Genomic DNA, 20,598 nt, shown 5'->3' with positions numbered 1-20,598 from the left:
GCTTTCGCAGTTCAATGAAATATTTTTAAGAGTATCAATTTCAAATTTTATGAAAATCGGTGGCGATTTAAAGATTTTTTTCATACAAACTTTCAATCCCTTATTTGCGCCCCTAGGGGATGAATTAAAATAAACCAAGAAACATGTGTTCAATTAAATATTTTTAAGAGTCTAAATTTAAAATTTAAAAAAATCGGTGGCGGTTTAAAGACTTTTCCATACTAACTCTCAATCCCTTATTTGCACTCCTAGGGGATGAATTAAAATGAACCACGAAACATGTGTTCAGTGATATATTTTTAAGAGTCTAAATTTCAAATTTTATAAAAATCGGTGGCGATTTAAAGATTTTTCCATACAAACTTTCAACCCCTTATTTGTACCCGTAGGGGATGAATTAAAATAAACCACGAAACATGTGTTCAATGAAATATTTTTAAGAGTCTAAATTTAAAATTTTATAAAAACCGGTGGCGATTTAAAGATTTTTCCATACAAACTTTCAACCCCTTATTGGCACCCTTAGGGGGTGAATTCTAGAAAATCGTGAAACACGTGTTCAATTAAATATTTTTAAGAGTCTGAATTTACAATTTTATAAAAATCGGTGCAGATTTAATTTTTTTTCCATACAAACTTTCAACCCTTATTTCACCCCTTTAGGGTTAAAATTTTTCAAAATCCCTTCTTAGTGGATGTCCAGATTATGAAAGTAAACATTTGTCCAAATTTCATATTTTTACCATCAGCGGTTACGGCTATGCGTGCGTCTTACCTCAGTCAGTGAGGACAAGTCCTTTTATATTAGACTAGCGGACGCGCGCAGCTTCGCTTACTTATTTAGGAGTGAATTCTAAGAAACCACAAAACATGTGTTCAATTAAATATTTTTAAGAGTCTAAATTTGAATTTTTATAAAAATCGGTGGCGATTTAAAGATTTTTCCATACAAACTTTTAACCCCTTATTTGCACCCTTAGGGGGTGAATTCTAGAAAACCATGAAATACATGTTAAATTAAATATTTTTAAGAGTCTAAATTTCAAATTTTATAATAATCGGTGGCGTTTTAAAGATTTCTCTATACAAACTTTCAACCCCTTATTTGCACCCTTAAGGGAAGAATTCTAGAAAACTATGAAATACGTGTTCAATTAAATACTTTTAAAAATCTAAATTTCAAATTTTATAAATATCGGTGCTGATTTAAATTTTTTTCCATACAAACTTTCAACCCCTATTTCACCCCTTTAGGGTTTAAATTTTTCAAAATCCCTTCTTAGTGGATGTCCAGATAACGAAAGTAAACATCTGTCCAAATTTAACGTTTCTACGCACAGCGGTTACGGCTGTGCGCGCGTCTTACCTCAGTCAGTGAGGACAAGTCCTTTTATATATATAGACTAGCGGCCCCTGCGCGGCTTCGCTAAACGTTATTTAAGCGGGTAAATCCCTATCTCGTGGGAATTCCGAGATAAAAAAATAATCGTTGTGTTGCTCCATGACCCCCTCTATCGGTCAGTCTCATAAAAATCAAATATTTCAATTTTTTTATAAGAATTTTATTTTTTGCTGCTAAATACCTCATTGTGACTTATTTCTAAGAGATATAAGATGTTGCGGACGTTCTTTTAGAACTAATGAAATTGAATATTTTTCCCCGTGGGAATAACAACCCAAATGTGATTTGAATTGCCAACCCACGCGCACTGTGATGCATCTTAATACTTCACATTTTCTATATTTTTAATTCTATCCTATTATTTTTAATCAATTTACCTTTTAAGAGTGGGTTACAGTGTGACGGTGAACATAATACTTCCTAAGTTTTTTATCTTGACGCTAATTACAAAGTATATAATATATATTATATAAGTAATTTAGTGTTTTATTTTCCCATTTAAGAAAAATAGGATATCATAATATTTAAAATAGAGAAACCGAACGTCGCACTTTATTTAACAAATTCTATACCTACTCTATGTTCTATTCCAATGTTTCTTAATAGATCTCAGATAATCTAGGGAGCTGTTATCGTAGCTTAGCAACGATCATTTACAAAGATAATTCACATCAAACTACTTTGAATAGCTGCCAATATCTAAATAAGCTGGCGTTGGGTGCGGAACTGTACCGTCAAAACAATAGTTATCGCCATTTGAGCGCCTTTGAGAAAAAACTGGGCACCAGTGTATTATACTAATTATCTTTTAATTTTGAGGCCAGTCGTGGCGCAGGGGCACAAAGTGTGACTCTTAACGCGACTGATTGTGAGTTCGATAGGATGAACCGAAATTTCGAACTGGAAGGAAGTGGAGGATGGAATATTTTAATATTAAGTTTTGTAATACTAAAGGAAGGCTTATACTATATGCTGGTCACGATTAGTTATCGATCCCATCTCATATTCTTGTATCATTGTATGAGAAATATTCTTATATGTGTGATTGGACTGGAACTTGACCGATATCAGAGTATGAATGCTCTCATTGTTTCTCGTATAAGAATATTTTTAACAGACTGAGATTGGACCGAGAATGAACCGCGTCACCATAGTGTAAATCGTCCCTAAATTTTCTGTGTAATCTCCCGGCAATTCTACACAAAAATGAAAAATCTAAATGAAAGCAATTTAAAATACATTTATGTCGAGAAAATTTATATTAATATAAAAAATAGTAATAAAACGTCTCTACAAACGACCATAGAAACCCATTCAGATTTGTTTACACAACAATTCCTCATCTCGCGTTTCGCAACTGCCCCAGTTTTTATTCGACGCCATGTTTAATTAAAATACCAAAATCCCGGATTTGAGACGAACAAAACTCGCTTGAGTTTTCATGAAATTAATATAAGTAACGTGGTACCTTAATATTTATTTGATTAAAGCGACCCAATTGATTTTATATTAAAAAAGTTTTAAAATAAAATTTTTAAATAAAAAAGTTTAGTATCCTGCACATAGCAGGGTGGCCAGAAGGAATCTGAGAAATTAGTGTTAAGGAACTTTGTTCCCACTTGCCACTTAAGACACGTCTGTTTGCCACTTTCCTCTGAATTAATGACACATTACGAATTGAGTGGCACAACTAAACGCCTCGCTTTGCCACGTTAAGACCGAGAATATTAAATATTTCATTCCCCCCTAAGTAATCGAACACACAACCGTCAAGTTTACAGTCACATGCCTGTGCCCCTCGCCACGAGGGTCTCAAAATAATATATTTATTTTTCATTTTCAACATTTTCAAAGAGTGGGAAGATGTTTATTTTACAATAAAAATATGAATAGAAGCACAATATAGCATGCTTATAGGTAGAGTCTCTATGCGCTACATTTTATAGTTTTTAACATTACTTTGAAGTTTAAAATAACATTTTGTTTCAGATCTGTGCACCGGTCCATCATGAACAAAAAGTCTCATAAGAAAAAGGTTAGTGTTTACAAACAGAGAGATTTGCGAATCGAAAATCTTTCATCTGTTTATTCACTAGAGAGATTTTTTTAGTCTTTAGCTTTTTTGAAAAATAAATGAAGTCATCGCTTATTTTGTGTCTATCTTATCTTTTCAGCTTATTCTTGTCAGATTTTGACATATTTTACAGTCATTGTCATATAATTAAAATTCTGGTTTATGATTGTTCTCGATCAGCATGGCAGTGAGACACCCTGTTCCAAATATTCTGCAATTTTTTCGAAATATTCCATGTTAAATAGATTTGAGAAAAGGAAATTAAAAATAATTATAAAATAATTATTCCCGATTGAGGCCAGTTGTGGCGCAGGGGCGTACGACTATAAACGCGACGGCTGTGAGTTCGATTCCTACTCGAGGAAATTAAATATTTAATATTTTCATTTTATCGTTCTGCTTATAACTCTACACGCAATGACTCCAAAAATTCAGCTGAAAATGGCATATAAAGTGCTTTAAAACTTAGTTCCCTCTACCCACCCTGCTATGAGCGGGATACAGCGTGAAACTAAACAGAAAAGAATAAATCTAAAACAGTTAAAGTGAGCGTCAATTCGCATTTTAAGTTGCCTTGAAATATATCAGTAATTGGCACTCATTCCATGGAATGCTTAAACAGAAAATACTAAGTTACAGAATTTTAATCCTGCCTATATCATATGCCTATACAATACAAATACAGTTAAAAGGTCACGCCAGTAATAATAGCTATCAGCTATCAGCTAAGCTAATTAAAATAATCCAAATAATATTTAATGGTCCCGTGCGCGGTGCGCCGGTGCACCAGACACCGGTATGTCAGCGCCTCCTGGCATCAAACGCTGGCAATCTTGGCACAGTACGCCAATTCGATTCCTGATTGATTGCTTTCTCTATTGAGGCCACAATACAATAGTATATTATATTTTTTTCTATTTTTATAAGTAAATGTAGCGATAAATAATTAACTAGTCGTTGCCAGCAGTTTTGTTTGCGTAGATTATAAGATTGTAAACGGGATGGCTGTGGGTTAGGTCTCCCTTTCGTTAACTCGTCGTTGTTAGGGATCTCTGTTCCCCATTAAGACACCGTTAGCCACTTTCTAAAATTCGGAGGCGCGTGGAGAACGGAGTGTCCCAACAATAGGTTTCCTCTGCCTATTCTCCTATGCGGGATACATAAAAAAATAGCTATATTGAAAAGTACACTATCAAATAACCCTTGGGACCGTGAGATACCAAGTACATCTATTTCTAGTTGGCAAGGCTTTTGGCATCAAAAGCGCTGCTAATTTGCGGAAAATTGTTCTACGAACGAACGTGCCACGTACCATAATTTTGTTTTAATTTCCCAATATTTCATACAAAATATGATTTGAGAGATTTAAGAGATGCTCGTTTCGTATTAATGTAGCGTTCGTTTCTGTTGGTTTGAATAGTTTTTCTTTTTTTTTTAAATATTTAACTTCGGAGTGGGCAGAAGAAAATGTAGAGCCGAGACATAAAAAAAATATTAGAGGCCGCACAAGCGTGCGCTGTAAACATGAGGGTTGTGGGTTCGAATCCTCTCGGGAGAATGAAATTTTTTGGATATTTTTATTTCCTCTTTCTGGTGACGAGGCAAAGCGCGGCATTGAGTTCCACCACGCATCATCTCAGAATACTATAAGAAGAATTCTTTTAAGAAAAAGGAAGTGTCATAATGGAAAACAGAGTTCCTTAACTCTAGGTCCCCAGATTACGTAAAAGTAAAAGGCTACTGTGCATTCTATTCCCAATTCCTATTCAGAGAAAAAAAATAATTTTCTTAGAGCGCTCTTTAAGCTCTTTTCGAATCCTTTTGGGGGAATGACATATTTAATATATTCATGTCCTCGTTGTATTAAAGCGCGCCATTGTCTTCCACCTAGTCGTGCATGGGTCACGGTGCCTTAACTCTAGGTTTCCTCTGCCTACCACGCTATATCTAAGATATGGAGTGAATAGATTAGTATAAGAACAATCTGATAATAATTAACATCAAGATAATTACAAGATTACTCGTATTTTGATATGGCTTTGCAACAAATTAAGATCTATTCAAGACAAAACGGTTATAATTTGTCGTTTGGACACACTCGACGTAACGTCATGTCGTACACAGACGGGCGGGAGCCGCGCCAATGCATGTCGCGCTACAAACTTATGTTTATACTTTTTTTTAGCGTCACGCTGTACCCCACACTTAGCAGGGTAGGCAGAGAGAGGGAACCTGGGAATTTAATGTCCCGCTCCCATTAAGACCTTTCCGTTCCCCATTTCCTGTTGAATTTTAGGGGCAGAGTGAGTGCTGATTGGCGGAAGCTACTTGTTTATACTCACTGTAAACATAGAGCTAAGTATACGAGCATTGATTTGTGGTCGCAATGGCACAGGTAAATCCGACGTTCGTGGGATCGATTCCAACTCTGAAAAACGAATTATTTAATGTTGTCTAGTGCTCTAGTAACTCGATAGAGGTCTTACATCACCCAAATCTACATTTCATCGCGAATGAGAAACGTAAATTTTAATGTTTCGACAACAAACTATCAATTTAAAAGGGAACATAGATACGTATATCATCAGTTTATAGTATAGAGGAGTATTTTAGTTCGTGGCCCGATGAAATCCTAATAGCTCTGGTGGCACGTTGTTTGGTGCTTCCCTAAATGTTGAAACATGCAACAGATTTCCCTTAAAATAATATTTCTTGCCCAATTGTGTTTATCCTTGGTTTAAAGGTCGATTATTGTCAGTTAAGTTACTTGTACAGACGTTTTACGTTCAAGTTTTAGTTTATTGAAGTGCAAAACAATAGAAAAAAATGTTTTTAGACTACAATTATTTTACTCTGTTTCCCGCGCAAAGCAGGGTAGGCAAGAGAAAGCTGGGAACCTAATGTTAAGACACTCTATACCCATTAAGACATTTCCGTTTCACACTTTCCACCGAATTCTTTAGGCTTGAAATATGTCTTGTTAACAGAGCGAGGTAAATGAAAATATTAAATATTTTATTTTTTCGAGTGGGAATCGAACCCACTTCTGGTCGCGCTTACGCCTGTGGCCCTGCACAACTGCTAGCCTCAATAATAACATACGAAATCATTATTTGATGAAAGCAGCGGTGATGAAGCTGATTTATATAGAAATATATATTTTTAGGTAGCAATGAGATTTTAACGAGATATATTTTACGATTATAGTTGAACATTCAAATTGGTCGTAAAGAAACGTATAAAACTTGGAAATTCAATTCTCTGGTTCTCTACCGTATACTCAAATTCTAACGGCATATTTAAACATTAACATTTGGATAATAACTATTGATGAAGATATCTAGAAGATAGATATATTTCTCCGTCAGATCAACTTGCTCCATTTTGAATATAGCGCAACAGGTGTATTCTGTTATTTAAGCATTATTGTGTAAAAAAATTGTGTAATTTTCTTAAAAGATTGTCTTTATAGACAGAAAAAAATATTTAAAAATGTTTTAATTGTGGAGATGCCATAGTGGGCGCAGTGAAACACATGAGCTATCGATATATCAACAAATAATTAATATAGTATCTAACATATATTTCCAGGGACTTGAGTTGTTTTAGTTTCAAATTGCTCTCTTTGTGTGTTTTTTTTCTTCATACTTTAGTTGCTTTTATAAAATATCTGGGGTGGACGTCAGGCTAATCTGGAGCACGACTTCTTCCCATTCCTCCGCCCATGGTGAAACACCAACATGATCAGCATGATGGCTGTGAATTTAATCTATACCCGGAAAAAATACCAAATTTTACATAATTGTCATTTCCCTTTGTCATTGGTAGACAAAACGTGGTGAGTAACAGTAGCGTGAGAATATCTTAAAAATTGTTGGGGAAAGTCCATGACATGAACATAATACCTAATGTACACAAATAGAAAATCCTATTTACTCATGATATTGTAAAAAACATTGTGCCAAAAACTATGAAATTTAATAAAAATTTTACACGACACCCTCGCTTACTTGAATATAAAATGTACCTATAAATAACTAGCACAATCACAATAAACCTGTGAAATATAGGACTTACATTGGTTCACATAAAAATTTAATGAAATCAAAATAATTTTGAACTGGGTCCAAGAAGCGGACAATAGTACCGGCGTGTTCACAGCACCAGTTACACCACTGCCAAGAAAAATGTTTCGGCTATCAACAGAACGCATTTAGACGAGGAATATATGAAATTTGATCAGCACATTTGAGAATAAGTTTGGTTTGTTTTAAATAAAGACTGGTAACTTTACTCTGTATCCCGTACGTAACAGCGTAGGCAGAGGGAACCTATGGACCTATTGTTAAGACAATTTTCCCATTGAGACACTTCCGTTCCCAAGTTTCCGCCGAATTATGGAGTCGTTGAGCGATGAGTGAAGGAACCTAACGCCACGTTTTGCCTCGATACAGAGCGAGGAAATGAAAATAATATTTCATTTTCTGTAGTGTAAATCGAATCCACAACCTGTTGCGTTTAGAGTTACACGCTTGTACCCACACATGTGGGCCACGATCGGCCGCTAAAGCATAAAATCTCGTTTTCTTAGGAATTTCAAGAAATCCTTTTTTATAAGCTGCCCTATACTCCACAAGGAATCTACAGGTTAGATTTCAGCGTTCTACGCCGCGTAATCTCGACTGTACGTTGTCTGTTGGTCACTCGGTAACGAATGAGTGTTTTATATATAGATTTATAATATTCCACTCAACTTCTACAATTGTCTAATACAAAGATATATTTTAAATTTCAAAATGCTATTATGTAGTAATGGCTGTGACGAGGCTATATATAAAAGAATTTTTGTACAAGCATTTGTAACTTGCGAGTTCATGAATTATTCTCATCAAATGTTGTCACTCACTACACGAAAATATTTGGCCAATTAATGGGCGAATACCCGAGACTTTATAAGTTGAGGTAGTAGCGGATCGAAGATTTATCGAAGTTGTTCCTACCCAGTTGTATAGTCTGGCTGTTCAGGTTCTGGATCTGGATGTTAACATTATAGACGATAAATAGCCTTGGGTTTACGAATGCATTAAACATGACCTTAGTCTTATCCAATTCATTTCTAGACTTACTCTTCTGGAAGAAATAATTCCTATAACACACAGAAATTATTTTTTCATAAATATAAATAATGATATTTTAAAATATTCATAAAAGTTATATAAACGATTATATATGATAGTGATACATCAATATGGAAAGGCATTCACAATCTGCAAAGCTATATTAATATTACTCAAGTGCCAATAAACCATTGCGTGCCAAACTAAAGACTCGTTCAGAAGAAACCAAATATATCGTATAGTCTAATAATAATAAAAAAGCATTTGCTCGTTTCCCAGGTGGGGAAATGCAATATTTAATATTATCATTTCTTCTCTCTGATTTGGACGCAGTGACCAAATGCCAAACCGGCAAAATATAAAAAATTGTTCTATCAACAAGATTCTTCCTCGTAAGCATTGTAGGAAACTTTCCCACTTTCACTATCAAAACCACCAAAAATGTAAAATCCAAATAACTAAAAGTAAATTAAAAAAAAGTAAAACCATAATTTATAAAACACCAATATAAACGAATCACACAATCCATTTCACGGTCATATAAATCAACATCAGAGTTACCAAAGAGCCATATGATTTTTGGAAGCTATCGACGCAAGGTCACTACCAGCTAGTCACCACCACTAGTCACCACCAAGTCAAGACATCCATTCATACACTCTGACGTCACTGGCCGCGGCTCGCAGACGTGTCTCCGTTCCACTCTATATTTACTATTACACGGCAATCCCGATGTTGAGGTGCATCACCTGTGTAAGGCACAGTTCCAATTTTTTTTTGTTTTTGTTTAGGTTCACGCTCGCATATAGCAAAGTTGGAAAAGTGTTAAGACACTATGTTTCTTATTTTTCGAATATACGTTGCGTGTTGATCAGCGGAGCACAACGCCGCAATTAATCTTGTTATCAGGACGAGAAAATGTTTTTTTTTTTATTCTCCCAAGTGGAAATCGAACCCACAATGTTTACAGTTACACGAGCTAGCACAGTACTGCGCCATAACGACAAACTCAATTTCTGTCTTCATAATACTAAAAATAGAAAAATCTTTTTTATTTTCACAGCAGAAAAGAAGGACGCGAAATGATGGACGAAACAAGGAGAATATTATAAATGAGACCCCAGTCAGTTCCAAGGAAGAGAAGGAAGATACGGAAGAAACTAAGATCAAGCAGGATGAGCTCAAGAAAGACTTGTGTTATGAAATCAAGCATTCTGATATCATGGGCAGGTAAGGTGTTGTTGATGTTTAATATTTATTGTTGCGTTTTTTGTCGCCTTTTCTCATTAGAACTAGAACTAGAAATTGGTAGTAGCTACTAACTTCCCGTAGGACTGGACACTACTGACAATATATATATATTTTATTTTAAGTTTTTGATGCTTAATTCAACAATTTTGCCTTCAACAACGTTTAACTACATAGATTTAAACGAAAGACAATTTTATCATATTCCCAAAAATAGATTTAAAGTTACCACCTGCAACGCAGCACTTGGCAATCATCCTGTCTGTTTTAAGAGTAGTGTATAAACATTACACTACAGTGCGTTTCTCACTTTGTAACCGGTTAGTAGGATCGAAAGATACATACATTTGTGAAAAATATTTACGTCGATCATTGATAGATTCTTTTTTACGATAAATAAATCCTACATACAAACGTCATTCATTTTGATAAAAACTTTTTTTTATTAATTTTGCTTTGTTTGAGATTATTGTATAACTTCAAATATTATAAATTTGATCATCTACTTTACTGCTGGCATTACCTGCTTCTTCGCCGACGGTGTTAAATGGAAATACCAAAGTGTTATATATGACGCTTTACACCCACAACTCGATCGCGATCTTGTGATGCCGTTTTCATTCATAGATTAAAATTGCATCTCAAGATAGATCTCAACGTTGATCTTACAGTTGAGAACGGTTTATATACGGGCCTAAGTTCCTGCCTAACTCTAAACGCAGGTAACATTATTCGGCAAATAGACTATCCAACACAAAAATATGAAAAAGTATTCTTCTACACTATAATATTTTTTATGAAAATTTCTCTTACAATATATGTATTTCAGATACGTGGTCGCAACAAGAGACATTAAGCCTGGCGAAGTAATCATAGAGGCACCTGCGCTGGTAGTGGGCCCTTGTTCCGGATGTGGACTTATTTGTCTAGGATGTTATAGGGAGCTGGACGAATCGAATTTGGCACAGTAAGTCTCTACGCTGGATCATACTAGTGTAGGTAGGAACCTACTATTAAGACACTCTGTTCTCCCACGTTCCGCCTTATTTTTGAGATATTACGTGTTCAATGGTGGATCTCAGCACTGTCTTGTCTTGTTGTGTTTAAGATAGAATAAGAAAATAAATCTTTCCTCCGAGTCGAAATCGAACCTACAACCGTTTCGATTACAGTCAGACGCTGTGCTGATGCACCAAGACGGCCTCAATCATATGTCTTAATAGATTCATATTAAAAATCTATTTTGTTCGTTTATAGATGTCCAGGATGTAAATGGCCGCTATGCAGCAGCACTTGCCATGGCCTGGGCAAGTACACCGGACACTCAATATATGAATGTGATACGTTAAAGACAATTCCGCCTGATTACGGTCGGATTGAGGATTTGAAGGATTCTTATCAAGCACTTACTCCTTTGAGGTACATAATTATAATAAATGTAATTCATAATATTTTTATTTACATAGATATTCTTTTAGCGTTAGCGGCAAATTACGAAGTAGATAGAGGAAACTTAAATATTGCGTGGTGGAAATCAATCTAACCCCTCTAACTACAGCGTTTACGGTGAGACGGTGTTATACCACGTTCGTAGCAACCTTTCCACAAAAACGGCAGAAAGTGAGGGACGGCGTATCCTAACACTAGGTTCCCTTTGGCTGGTCCGAGATGCGGGTACAGGTGACAAACTGTTAAAAACACCAACAATTTGCAGATGTCTCCTCCTAAAACAAGAAGATCCAGATAAATGGCGGGCAGTGTCATCTATGGAGGCGCACAACGCCGTGCGCCGTTCAAGGGGCGACATATTTCCGATGAACGAAAGGAACGTGGTACAGAGATTAAAGAAGTGGGGCTTGGACTTCGATGATGAAGAAATACACACTGTTTGTGGTATATTGGAGGTAGATTAGCATTACTTAGCTACTATAACAATCAATATATTTTTTTTATTTGACAACTTTTCTGTGTGTTCGTTGTAAATTATTGCCAATGTGGTGTATCATTGAAACTAGTTGGCCAAAATTCGGCGCTAGGTTACGGCAGGTTAACAATATTAACCTATAAACATATTACTTGTTGTAAAAAACGATTAGTTATAGAATAATCTACATTTAATATAATCTGTTCACAGGTAAACGCATTCGAAGTAGGTGGTAGTGGGGCCAATGCCAGAGCACTATATGATGCAGCTTTTCTGCTGGCCCACGACTGCACACCTTCCACCACCCATACTGATGCTGAACGAAAACCTGGAAGACCCTTGACTGTTAGAGCTTCTCTACCTCATACAGCTGGAGATATTATATCCTTATGTTACGCTTATACTTTACAGGTAAAGTAAATAAAAATCTTTTTGAAAGTATAAAAATCCGTGCCTTTTGGAAACTATCAAGGCGGTCAGTTTTCTAAGCCAAGTTCTTTTCCAGCCACGTTAAAAACTTAAAATTCTTATACATATGTTAGAACCGAGTCCCTCGCGGCTATCTGCTTGAATTACTCGACTTTCTATTTACTAATCCGAATCTATACTCTATCTATACTAATATAATAAAGCGGAAGAGTTTGTTTGTTTGTTTGTTTGTTTGTTTGTTTGAACGCTAAGATCGATTTACTTTGTTTTTGTTTTGTATGAAAGCTGCATTCTTCAGAAGTGCTATAGGCTATATAACATTACATTATACATATGTACTAATAAATTAAAATACTTTCTAATTTGACATGCAATTTATTCTGCCATGTTAATAACAACCGTCGTCGCTACGCGACCGCGTTCGTTACCGCGTCATTTTGATATTCATCCTTATGAAAATAAATATAATAGTCACTTTTAGCATTTCATCTAGATTGAAATTATATTTCTATAGAAATTATATTCTTATATTTCAAGCAGGCGTAGCCGCGTCCGGGTCCGCTAGTACTAATATAATAAAGCGGAAGAGTTTGTTTGTTTGTTTGTTTCAACGCTAAGATCTCTGGATCTACTGATCCGATTTACATTGTTTTTGTTTTGTATGAAAGCTGCATTCTTCAGAAGTGCTATAGGCTATATAACATTACATTATACATATAAACTAATATATTTTTAAGTACTTTCTAATTTGACATGCAATTTATTCTGCCATGTTAATAACAACCATCGCGTCACTACGCAACCGTTACCGCGACTTTTTGATATTCATCCTTATGAACATAAATATAATAGTCACTTTTAGCATTTTATCTAGATTGAAATTATAGTTTACTGTATAACATTCTAAATAATTAAGGAGATGTCACTGATTCGAAATGACCTAGCCTTCGGGTGGCATAATATGAATATGACCGACGCGAAAATATTCTTATAGTTCAAGCAGGCGTAGCCGCGTCCGGGTCCACTAGTTAATAATATTCCTGTTCTAATAATATTATAATTATAAAGACCACATGTATACATTGAATACTAAATTTTCTGACAAAATATTTCTTATTTTAATATATTTTTTTTATTAAATAAATAAAATTTTATTAAATAACACTAACCCAAAGTGTAAAGGGAAGTTTGCCAAAATGCAAATACAAATAGTAGAAACTGCATTAATTTTTTTAAAGCGGTTTCTAAGATTAGCTTGCACAATCACACAGAGAAACTAACGATACGAACTGTTTATTAGTATCAATAGATAAAAATTTAAAAGTCCTTGGGTCTTTTACTTTAATAAATACTCCAATTATTAATAGATTTTCTATATCTTCTATGTACAGACAGCGATCAGTTACAATTTAATTATCTATACTAATATAATAAAGCGGAAGAGTTTGTTTGTTTGTTTGTTTGTTTGTTTGTTTGTTTGAACGCTAAGATCTCTGGATCTACTGGATCGATTTACTTTGTTTTTGTTTTGTATGAAAGGTGCATTCTTCAGAAGTGCTATAGGCTATATAATATTAGATTACACATATATACTAATAAATTAAAATACTTTCTAATTTGACATGCAATTTATTCTGCCATGTTAATAACAACCGTCGTCGCTACGCGACCGCGTTCGTTACCACGTCATTTTGATATTGATCCTTATGAAAATAAATATAATAGTCACTTTTAGCATTTCATCTAGATTGAAATTATATTTCTATAGAAATTATATTCTTATATTTCAAGCAGGCGTAGCCGCGTCCGGGTCCGCTAGTCTATGTATATAGATGAGTTGTAAACGTATAATAATTTTCGATGTACAGAAAAAAAATGAACTGGATGTATTGTTTTCTCATCTGTAAAATTTATCATCAATTAACACTTAAAAGTGCGAATTTTTCTGCTGTTAATGGCGTATGTACTAATTTATAGTTATGGAATATTTTAGAATTTTATATTTTTGAAACCTATATGCCTATATGCCATACCTAACGAAACTTTAACTTTCAGGGTACTCTCAAACGTCGCGAACATCTAAAATTAAGTAAATTCTTCGAATGCGCGTGCAAGAGATGTTCAGATCCAACAGAATTGGGAACATATGCGAGTGCCTTTAGGTGTCCAAAGTGCAGTTCGAGGGTTTTACCCACCACGCCACTGATACAGGCTGCACCTTGGCGTTGTGAGAGCTGTGTTTACGAAATGCTGGCTACTGCTGTACAAGTTCTTTTGAAAAGGTAAGATATAAGCTATATTATAGCTATTATAAGTTTGATAAGCCATATTAAAGCTTAAAACTATAATACATAAGTTTACTAGAAAAACGACACTTAAGTTGCAGAACTTCACTTTATGTCTTGTTTAAATGTGTAAAGTTTTAACTTATTACCAAAATATAATCTACATTACTATAAAATTACATCTAATTCCATTCAGTACTTTTTGGGAGTAAGTGTAACAATCACCCATTCTTAAAAACTTTCACATTTATAACATTAGTAATTATCGCTAATTGTCGCTTAAAATATAAAGCAATCTTACGTTTATTATTAAATATTTCAGGTTAACCGATGACTTTGATCAGATAGACGCAAACGATGTGACAGGCTTTGAAACATTTTTGACCAAATATCGAAATGTTCTCCACGACAGTCACTATCTGTGTCTCTCCGCGAAACACTCCCTCAGCCAGCTGTATGGGAAAGTAACGGACTATATGATACATCAGATGCCGGAGACACTGTTGCACAGGAAAGTGGAGATTTGCAGAGATTTGATGAAAGTGTTCGATGTTATAGAGCCCGGATATTCTAGATTGCGAGGTAAGACACACCTAGTGTTGAGGACAAGGGAATAATATTTTTTAAAAAACTCGGTATATATATTGAGAATTGTCTTCTCTAGGTGGTCACTGGTTGTGTGGTCAACTAATATTGGAGCAGATGGAGATGGAGTTTGACTGACAATTTTTTCGTTTGCTTGTCTCGCATTTTTGTTCTGTTCAGTAGACTGGGATGGTGGCGTATAAATTTAATCAAATTCTTGCTATATTATTGTAAATAAATTCAAATAATCTTTTTAACTATCAATTTACAGGTATAACTCTATATGAACTGCACGCTCCTCTCATGGTGCTGACGACGAGAGACTTTGAAAGGAAAGCTATCACCAAAGAAAATCTTAGAATTCGTCTCAAAGAGGTTACTATCATTCACGTTATAATCCAGTTTTAAAAGTTTCACTTTTTTATTACTATATTTTCTTTTATTTTTAGACTAGAGATTTGCTTATGTGCAAAAAAAAATTCTGTCCTAATAATAATTTTACAAAAGATACTCGTACAATTAATTCCTTTACTACACATTGTATATTTTTGTTGTTATTATATTTTATTTTTCTCTTCCAGATCGTAAGCTACCTAACACAGTCCGCATTGATTCTGGGATTCGAACCGAGACACTCCCCAGAAGGTCTAATGGCGTCAGCGGCTCGCGATGCGTTGAAGAAAATAAAAACATGGGAGCAAATAATTGGCAAAATTTCCTGATTTAATTAATATATCAATGAAAAAAAAAAACGGCTATGAATTTGTTATATGAAGAAATATGACAGTATTTTTATTATGATTAATTTGTACAGTACCTACCTATTTTCTATGTATGTACCATTTAATATTTATTTGATTGTTTCAACAAGAATTTTTGTCTAATTTTGATTTGGTTATAAAATATTCTAACAAGTCTTAATAAAAATCATTCATCACCTTGAGCCATAGGAACCTGGGAACGAAGAATTGAGGCACGTCCATTAGGCTTGCCAGTTTTTGGCGAATTTCTGAGGCGTTGCGTGTTAATCACAGAACTCAAGGCAACAATGAAAATATGAATTATTTCATTTCCTCGAGTGGGAGTCGAACCCACGACCGTCGTGTTTAAGCTTTACAATCGCACGCTTGTGCCCCTGCGCCACCACGGCCTCAATCTTATTAAACGTTGTTAGAATATTTATATAAATATTATATTATATTGTAACTAATATAATAACAATTAGGTACCTCCTAAACCTAACCTATTATTGTTATTTTCATGTAATTTTTCGTAAAATAATTTCACAATCATTATTCATTCCTTCTAAAAGACATAATATTTTTGCTTAATTAATTAATTTTCTATTAAAACTCTTTAATTTACGTTATTCATCTTACTGTTAGACGCTTATAGAGAATTTAGTTAATTGATGTTAGCTTATTTAATTGGCATTAAATTATTTAAAAAATAAATTAAGGTTTTTGAGTAGGTACCTATAGCGGTAACTTTTTTTTTCGATTTGTACTAAAAGGTAACAGTATAAAATTCCTATGTGAGTATTCTAGAAGTGATAGTTTTATTTAATTTATGCTTTATTTGTAAATTTATTTATTTATTTTTATACATATTAACGTTTTGGTATTAAAATTAATAGCAACATTTTCCATTCTTCTAATTTCGTTAGAGTCTATTTTGTAAAGGATGTAAAAAAATACATTTTAATCATTTATTAAATATAAAATTTAAATTCATTTTTATTTGTGACATATTGTGTATTTATTACAGATTAACGTTCCCAAGAGTCAATTTTAGGTTAAATAAATCATATTATAAAAATATATACTATTATATATTTTTATAATATATTATAAATATATATTATTATATATTTATATATATATTATATAGCCTGTGTAACTGTAACCCATATAAAGAAATTCGTTTATTTTAGTTTTATCTGTATAAATGATATGAAAATATTTTTTACTGTTCAAGATTGTAATATAATATGTAATTATTTAAATATAACAAATATTTTAATAAATTTGTATATAACGATAATTAAATATTTTGTGGATAATGGATCTTTTTTTCTTATTTTACCTTATAATAAAACGTTTGTTATAGGGTCTCTTATACAACAAACATGATTTTTATTTTATTCTGTTTTTTATTTGTTGTTATAGCGGCAACAAAAATCATCAGCTGTGAAATATCACGGTTCATGATCATAGAATGTAAAAAGTACTAATTAGAAAAATATTATGTCTTTCAACTTTCAAATTTCAATCAAAATTATCTGGATTTATATGAAAGTAGTAACAAATCATAATCTGACTAGATGGGCCAAAATGCAGGCTAATTATTAAAGCGCCTGAAAGTTTTTTTTCACAAAAGTTGTAAGAGAGTATATTTGCTCATAATATATTTTAGGCTTGTCTTCGCCTGTGAAACATAGTAAACAGCATTCTACTATTAAGTATTAAGAGGTAAATATATTATAAGTAATACTAATTTTTATGTACGAGGAAATAATACAAAATAGGCGTTAAGTACTGCCAATTTATACAGTGTGTAAAATATAACTATAATTAGATGGAAGATAATTATAATAATCAGAATGTATTATAATAACCACCATCCATGTGTAACTGGTATGAAAATCAATTATAAAAAAATATATTTGTAAATGTTATATATACACAAAAAATAGTGCAAAAAGCCAACGGCACGCGGTGTTCCCAGGCGGTCACCCATCCAAGTACTGACCGCGCCCGACGTTGCTTAACTTCGGTGATCGGACGAGAACCGGTGTGTTCAACGTGGTATGGACGTTGGCGAATAGGTCAAAATATATTAATAACACAATCTTCATATTATAAAACGGTCGTTACTGTTTGTAAATGGAAGTTATTTAAGAAAATTTATTACTACCCAGTAATAAATTAATTTATTGATGTACCTGAAAAACAGTAATATTTAAAATTCTTGTGATTGATTTTTAGATCAACCGATTTAAAATTAGTTTTATTTATCATTCAGTGTTTGTTTGATTTAAATTCTTTTATAAAGCAAACAGTTAAGGTAAATGTACGGGAGTTCGGCAGTTTAAGGCTCTCATAACTTTAAACTATTGTAAATACATTATTAAAGGTTATATGAATTTGCAAATTTTAGTGTGATCAAAGTGGGTCTTTTGGCAGTAATTTAATGTGTGAATTATGCGGTTTAACTTAACCTTAATTTTTATATTAATTTATTTGTGGACCTCTAATTTGAACCCTACTTCGTGATAAAATTTAGCTCTGTTTCTAACTTCGTGAGTTTGTGTCCCCTATTTCGGGTCACAAGTTTTTACCTCGCGAGTGAGGTTTTATAATAAAAAAAATTAACACCTTTATTGGTTTGGATTGTAAAGAATTTGTAAATAAAAAAAAATAGGTAGATCAGCTTAACGACATTAAAACTTTCATAAAAAAAATCAAATCAAATTAAATCATCTTCACGCTGTATCCCGCACACAGCAGGATAGGCCTAGGTAGGTAGGTAGGTAGATAGGTAGGTAGGTAGATAGGTAGGAACCTAGTGTTTTTAAAACACTCCGTTCCCCACTTTCTGCGGAATTCCGGAGTCACAGCATGTTAAGTGGCACAACTCAACGCCGTGCTTTGCCTGAAATATAAATTTAAATAAATATTTTCTATTTTCTATACTATTCCTATTTTCATCTCCTGGAGTGGGGATCGAACCCACAACCAGTCGGTTTTACAGTCACACTTTGTACTTCTGCGCCACGAGTAGCCCCAACTTTTATAATTTACAAATTATATAAGCTCAGTTTTAAAAAAACTACATTTTTGAACGTTTATATATTTTTTTATAAAAAATATATAAAAAAACTCAAAATTCAAGTTAAATTTTTGAAGCTAGGTATGCCAGTTTATAGAACTATATATTTTCGCAACCAGTTTGTACGGCGTTTTGTGTTTAGTAGGTATATATTATATTCCTGAAAAATTCTTGAAAAAATAAAAAGATCTTTATTTAGACTTATAACAAGACTAAGATAAACACTATTAACAAAGACAAAGAAGTCAATGTGCTGATTTTACGTAGATTTATTTGTCACGAAGTTAGAGAAAATAATGAAATGTAGGGGATCTTATTTCGTGTTACTGATTTTAGTAACTTCCGCAGTTCTGTTTATTCAGTATTTTTTACATTATGTAAAGTAATCATTAACAACCACGTATATTCGATAAAATACACAACAATAAATTATAAAGGTTGATTAAAAAATAAAATTACATTGGCAGTACCTATACGAATTTAGCTTAAAATTACCAATTCAGGTTACCTTTAAAATAGTAATATAGAAATTTAAGTGGACAAAACATATACCGAATTTCGATCACGAGAAACTTTAATAAATACAGTAACTGATTTTAAGCTTTAAATTTAAATTATCTTAGTTATAACATAAATATAAATTTATTAAAAAGTATTTAAGATTTCCCTAATTCGGTAGTAACACGAAATAGCGGACACTTGATAAATAAAATGTCTGCTATTTCGTGAATCGATTTATTGCAATTTTAAAAGAATTTTATGCTTCCATCTATTTTTTTTTTCAATAAAATGTTTAATTATAGAATACAAAAAAGCATATATTCAATGTTTTATTCGAATAACTTACTTTTGTCTTTCTACAACCTTAAGAAATTCTTACCCTAGTCTTACGGTCGCAAGCATCGCAGACACGTTACAATGCAGTTTGTAGCCAACTCTGCGTTTAAAATGTCGCTATACGCTCAATTTTATCATTAAAATATTGTTACTTAGTTTTTAGACAGTTGAAAGTATAAAGATTATATACCAATATATAGTTTCCGTAAATAATACTTAAATTGCTTATTATTTTTGCCAGAAGCAAAACTCACGAAACCACGTACTATCACGAAGTTACCGTCACTTACCTTATATCAAATAAAGTATTTTGTTCTACTAAATTGCTACAAAATTTATTTTTTTATTAAATTGGCTTGGGTATTGGCTTAGGTATTTTTTTATTAAATTGGTTCAAAGTATGGGTTCTGCTGTAAATAATAAAGTTATTAGAACACGCAAGTAGTTCAGATTAAGAAATAAATAATTGTATAGTTAAAGCGCGTGAATCCGCTAGTACATCGTTAGTGACAAATAGTCATATTTATCTAAAATAATATGAAAAAAAAAAACAGAATACAAAAATAAAAAAAGAGATCTCTCCGGCGGGGAATCGAACCCCGGTCTCCCGCGTGACAGGCGGGGATACTTACCACTATACTACCGAAGATTGTGATGGACATGTCGAAAAACTTTATCATTTAACGCTAAGTAAATGTTCTTATTATTTTATCTATTTTAATTGTAATTAAGGCGCAGGGACATAAGTGCAAAATTATAAACAACGGTTATGGGTTCAATTACCACTTGGTGGAATTAAATGTTTCATGTTTTCATATTCTCGCTCCACTCATAAGGCAAAGCGTGACGTTTAGTTTCTACACTCA

At 33.3% G+C, this 20,598-nt stretch overlaps 1 protein-coding gene and 2 non-coding genes across 7 annotated transcripts in view; 1 reads left to right on the top strand and 2 right to left on the bottom strand.

Annotated features, from left to right (window-relative positions):
* LOC146539281 (SET domain-containing protein SmydA-8-like) overlaps positions 1-17,126 on the top strand; it is a 28,939-nt gene extending 11,813 nt beyond the window's left edge. For 3 of the 5 annotated variants that reach the window (XM_085185529.1, XM_085185530.1, XM_085185531.1), the window contains exons 2-11: positions 3,392-3,437; positions 9,657-9,823; positions 10,671-10,808; positions 11,099-11,260; positions 11,556-11,745; positions 11,976-12,176; positions 14,250-14,476; positions 14,802-15,061; positions 15,336-15,439; positions 15,646-17,126. In XM_085185529.1, the coding sequence (XP_085041655.1) occupies positions 3,411-3,437; positions 9,657-9,823; positions 10,671-10,808; positions 11,099-11,260; positions 11,556-11,745; positions 11,976-12,176; positions 14,250-14,476; positions 14,802-15,061; positions 15,336-15,439; positions 15,646-15,786 (1,617 nt within the window). In that variant the 5' untranslated portion in view covers positions 3,392-3,410 and the 3' untranslated portion in view covers positions 15,787-17,126. The remainder of the gene's footprint in view (positions 1-3,391; positions 3,438-9,656; positions 9,824-10,670; positions 10,809-11,098; positions 11,261-11,555; positions 11,746-11,975; positions 12,177-14,249; positions 14,477-14,801; positions 15,062-15,335; positions 15,440-15,645) is intronic. The other 2 variants (XM_085185533.1, XM_085185532.1) reach the window with 1 other exon arrangement.
* A 640-nt stretch (positions 17,127-17,766) lies between these two features.
* On the bottom strand, positions 17,767-17,885 carry LOC146539280 (5S ribosomal RNA). The gene has a single exon (XR_014878031.1). It is a non-coding gene; the product is annotated as a 5S ribosomal RNA (ribosomal RNA).
* A 2,424-nt stretch (positions 17,886-20,309) lies between these two features.
* TRNAD-GUC (transfer RNA aspartic acid (anticodon GUC)) lies at positions 20,310-20,381 on the bottom strand. The gene has a single exon. It is a non-coding gene; the product is annotated as a tRNA-Asp (tRNA).
* Positions 20,382-20,598: the final 217 nt, after the last annotated feature.

Source organism: Heliconius melpomene, chromosome 5 (genome assembly GCF_056956725.1).
Source record: "Heliconius melpomene rosina isolate 202511_hmr_F chromosome 5, ASM5695672v1, whole genome shotgun sequence".
Lineage (NCBI taxonomy): Eukaryota > Metazoa > Arthropoda > Insecta > Lepidoptera > Nymphalidae > Heliconius > Heliconius melpomene.
Note: the sequence above shows the minus strand (reverse complement) of the source record. Positions and strands in the feature narration are given on the sequence as shown.